The sequence below is a fragment of the Rhincodon typus genome, chromosome 40 (assembly GCF_021869965.1).
Source record: "Rhincodon typus isolate 14 chromosome 40, sRhiTyp1.1, whole genome shotgun sequence".
Lineage (NCBI taxonomy): Eukaryota > Metazoa > Chordata > Chondrichthyes > Orectolobiformes > Rhincodontidae > Rhincodon > Rhincodon typus.
The window spans coordinates 16,070,199-16,074,808 of record NC_063371.1 but is presented as its reverse complement, the minus strand read 5'-3'; the positions used below and the strand labels follow the sequence as shown (position 1 = coordinate 16,074,808).

At 49.9% G+C, this 4,610-nt stretch overlaps 1 protein-coding gene across 3 annotated transcripts in view; it reads right to left on the bottom strand.

Annotated features, from left to right (window-relative positions):
• Positions 1-4,610, bottom strand: part of pdlim2 (PDZ and LIM domain 2 (mystique)) — a 13,925-nt gene that overhangs the window by 4,629 nt on the left and 4,686 nt on the right. For all 3 annotated transcript variants that reach the window (XM_048618776.1, XM_048618777.1, XM_020520907.2), the window contains exons 2-3: positions 3,114-3,265; positions 701-770 (exon numbers count right to left, since the gene is read on the bottom strand). In XM_048618776.1, coding sequence (XP_048474733.1) covers positions 701-770; positions 3,114-3,265 — 222 coding nt within the window. The remainder of the gene's footprint in view (positions 1-700; positions 771-3,113; positions 3,266-4,610) is intronic.

The following is a 4,610-nucleotide window of genomic DNA, read 5'->3' as shown; positions in this document are numbered from 1 at the left end:
GAAGAGCGAGAGCGGAGGGAAGAGCGAGAGCGGAGGGAAGAGCGAGACAGGCAGACAGAGAGAGAGATGTAAAGAGACAGACATTACTGAATAGGCTGGGGCTATTTTCCTTGGAGCATTGGAGGCTGGGAGGTAATCTTATTGAGGTTTATAAAATCATGAGGGGCATGGATAGGGTGAATAGGGTCTTTTCCCTGGGGTGGGGACATCCAAAAATAGAGGACATAGGTTTAAGTTAGGAGGGGAAAGATTTAAAAGGGACCTAAGGGGCAACTTTTTCACGCGGAGAGTAGTGCGTGTATGGAATGAGCTGCTAGAGGAAGTGGTGGAGGCTGGTACAATCACAACATTTAAAAGGCATCTGGATGGGTATGTGAATAGGAAGGGTTTAGAGGGATAGGAGCCAAATGCTGGCAAACAGGGGCTAGATTAATTTAGAATATCTCGTCGGCACGGTCCAAAGGGTCTATTTCTGTGCTGTATGTCTCTATGACTCTATCTCAAGCTTGTACTGCCCAAACCGGCGCACGTGAATCGAGAGGAACCTGGAGGCACAGCGAACGTAGACAGTGAGCCAGCGTAGTCCTCAGAGCAATGGAAGTGATTTGGCCAGTGCTGTGGAGCAAGGCTGGGCCTGAATCAGATTGGAACCACCTTTGTATCTTCCTGAGACACAGCAGGGCCTGCAACAAACTCTCACCTGGAATCTCTGCGCAAGGAAGGTGTCAGTGGGAGATCCATCAGAGAGTCCAGGGGAACCTGCCTCTGGCCTTGGACAACAACAACAACAACAAAAAAAAAAAAAAAACACATTGAGACATCACAACATTGAAAATCAAATTACTTCCAGTCATTAGGAACACCAGGCCATTGTAGCTAAACTGTCGCATGCTCAAACTTCTCTACAAGGCATTGGTTTCAAATCCGCAAAGACCCCAGTCTCATTAAAGTCTATCTGTGTCGTAGCAAGGTGTTGTGGCATTGTGGTACTGACCCTTGCTCTGAACCAGGAGGCCTGGGTTCAAGTCCCACCCACTCCTAAGGTCTGCAATAACACACCTGAACAAATGGATGAAGCAACATTGATACTAATCATGGTGGTTACTGGATTTAAAAACCCAGGGAAAGATGCTCAAATCCAGAAAGCTGCAGCTTGAGAATATCAGCAAGAGGTAAATCTGCCGGTGGGAGAGAGAGACTGAGGCCAAGGCCCAGGGAAGAGCACTCCCAATCCTCAGCCAGAATATGAACTTCTGTCCCTCGGTGACAGGGTGGGCTCAGGCTGGCCTGAGGTCCACCTGACAAACCGGGTTCCTAAATAGTGACCCAGGAAGAGGCAGCACAAGGGTGATGGGGGTGATACACTCAGACTCTTGGATCCAGTGCAGGAATGAAAGCACCGAGACTCAGGGGTGGTACCACAGCTACTGAGTCACAAATGTTGATGTGCGCACGGTTAACGGACACATTCGTCATTATCCTGTTCGGGGGAAAATCACTGGGACAGTCCCTCTCATATTAACCAGTGTCAGGCCACAGAGTCAGACAGCATTTACCACCAAACAGCTCCTTTTTGAGGGTGAACAACTGAGGGATATTCAGAGACCACCTCAGAATACGTTAACCCCTTAGCCCAATGCCCCGGAGCCCATCACCCTTTTCCTCTCAATCCATTTCCTATGGTCTGCTGCCTCAATAAAAAAGAACAAAGAACAAATAAAATTACAGCACAGGAACAGGCCCTTCGGCCCTCCAAGCCTGCGCCGATCCAGATCCTCTTTCTAAACCTGTCGCCTATTTTCCAAGGATCTGTATCCCTCTGCTCCCTGCCCATTCATGTATCTGTCCAGATACATCTTAAATGACACTATCGTGCCCGCCTCTACCACCTCAGCTGGCAACGCGTTCCAGGCACCCACCACCCTCTGCGTAAAGAGCTTTCCACGCATATCTCCCTTAAACTTTTCCCCTCTCACCTTGAAATCGTGACCCCCTAGTAATTGAGTCCCCCACTCTGGGGAAAAAGCTTCTTACTATCCACCCTGTCTACACCTCTCATGATTTTGTAGACCTCAATCAGGTCCCCCCTCAACCTCCGTCTTTCTAATGTAAATAATCCTAATCTACTCAACCTCTCTTCATAGATAGCACCCTCCATACCAGGCAACATCCTGGTGACCCTCCTCTGCACCCTCTCCAAAGCATCCACATCCTTTTGGTAATATGGCGACCAGAACTGTACGCAGTATTCCAAATGTGGTCGAACCAAAGTCCTATACAACTGCAACATGACCTGCCAACTCTTGTACTCAATACCCCGTCCGATGAATGAAAGCATGCCGTATGCCTTCTTGACCACTCTATCGACCTGCGTTGCCACCTTCAGGGTACAATGGACCTGAACACCCAGATCCCTCTGTGCAGCAATTTTCCCCAGGGCTTTTCCATTTACTGTATAGGTCGCTCTTGAATTGGATCTTCCACAATAGCCTCCTCCATCATCAGTTTGAACCCTCTCCCCCTCCAACCCATTCCCCTCCACCCCTGTACCCTGAAAGGAAGGGCCTGCGACAAGGGGAGCAGACTGGTTTTTAGAAGTGGCAGGCACAAAGGTCAGTGGGAATTTACAAAGGGGTGGGCAATGCAGGGGAGTGTACCAGACACACAAACACACTGATGGATACCAACTGCGCTCAGACACCCTGAAACATCACCCTATTCCTGCTCCATTTGCTGTTCTTATAGACACTGCTTACCCAAGTTACACTGAACCCCAACTGGTTACCGTCCAGCCTGCAGCCTGAGCAAACCTGTCCTCTCCCTCAGTCCCTGCATTAGCAGGGAGGCGTGGTACCAGAGGCACTGGAACACACTACATGGCCGCGCACAGTGTCAAACTGAGGGAAAGGTGGGTCACCAGAGTATCCCGCACCCTCCTCTCCTCCAAGTGGACCCTGGGCCTTACAGGCACAGCCAGCACAGGATTGACAGACAAAGCTGAGGACTTACCTCATCCAGTGGCAGGCAATAATTCTCTGTACTTGGGGACAACCCCCCCCTGCCAACACAAAGGCCGTGTCCCCAACCTCCCAGCAGCTCTCCCAGCCACACACCTCTCAACGTTGAGGATGAGGTCCCCTTCACACATTCGGATCCTGTTCTGAGCCTCCATGTTGAGCATGTCAGAGGTTTCAGCCCCATTGATGCTGGTGATCTGGTCTCCAAGGCGGAGATCCACTAAATCTGCTTTGCTCCCACTGGTCACCTGTGAGCAGAGAAGGGAAAGAGAGGTGTTCAATATCTGAAGAGTTCCGTTTGTGTCTCTTTATTTACTGTGTCCAGGGCCAGCTGGATGAGTAAATGAAGGACACTGGGATAATTGACACCAGGAGGAGGCCAGATATTGAGATGCAAGGAAAACGAGTTCTCCTTATGCAGAGTGAGCTGCTGCAATCCCAGGCATGTTCCTGAAAAGGAACAGCAGAAACAAAAAAAAAGAGAATTAAATAAATACATGAACGATGTCAGGGCTACACCAATTCAGGCCAGTGTGGGGAATATTCCATCACACTCCTGACTTGTCACATGTAGACAGTGGTCAGGCTCCGGAGTGTCAGGAGGGGATTTATTCACTGTGCTTTTCAAAGCCTCTAACCTGCTCTTGTAGCCAGTGTTTATAGGGAGGGTCCAGTCCAGTTTCTGGTCAATGGTAACCCACAGGAGGTTGATCGTGGGGAATTTAGAGATGGCAACACCAGTGAATGTGAAAGTTGAAGAGAAGACTTCCTCTCAGAGATGCTCATTGCCTGGCTCCATGTGGAGTCTATGCAACTTTCACCTTCTCAACACAAGCTAGATATTGTCCAGCTCAGGCAGCATATGGACACAGATTGCCTCAGGGAGTGGGGCAGGGCACAGTGTGAGGGTGATAGACTACCCCAGACCTTTATGGTGAAGGGACAGTAATACAGGTTGTTTGTCCAGTGCTGGCATCCATGTTGGGTGACATTATCACAGACAGGCCAACAGGAAAGTGTTGAAACAAAACCCGATTCCAGCAGCACGGCAGGAGAGGGACCAGCATGAGGTACTGCTTATGCTCCACTCATCTGCGTAGGTTGTCAAAACAGTAGATGTGCAGTCACTGAGCGTGAGTCAGCATCCAAACTGGCTCACAACCAGCGTCCCCCGGAAAAAAAAAAACAAAAACAAAAAAAAACGGACAACTGACAAGACACCAGGAAGTGTGAAACAGTGGCAATGCAGAGACAGCATTGAAGGGGAGTACAGGCAATGTTTTGTTTCGACCTCAGTTCAATTTTACATCATCTGTTCATTCCCATTGCTAGCGAAACAAGGTGTGGAAATACCAAGGCAAACTGAGGAGCTGGAGTAAGGACAAAGTGAGAATTGTTTAGACTGGGTGGAACTCAGAAACCATTCCAACATCCTACAGCAAGAGAGCTCAGTTTCCACATTTCAACAGAGGGTGAAACAAGATTGCTATCACAAAGGGTGCTCAACTGGTCCCGATGGGGACATGGAGGGCAAGAGCGCGCAGCCAGAGTCGGGGGGGGGGGGGGGGGGGGGGGGGGGGGGGGGGGGGGGGG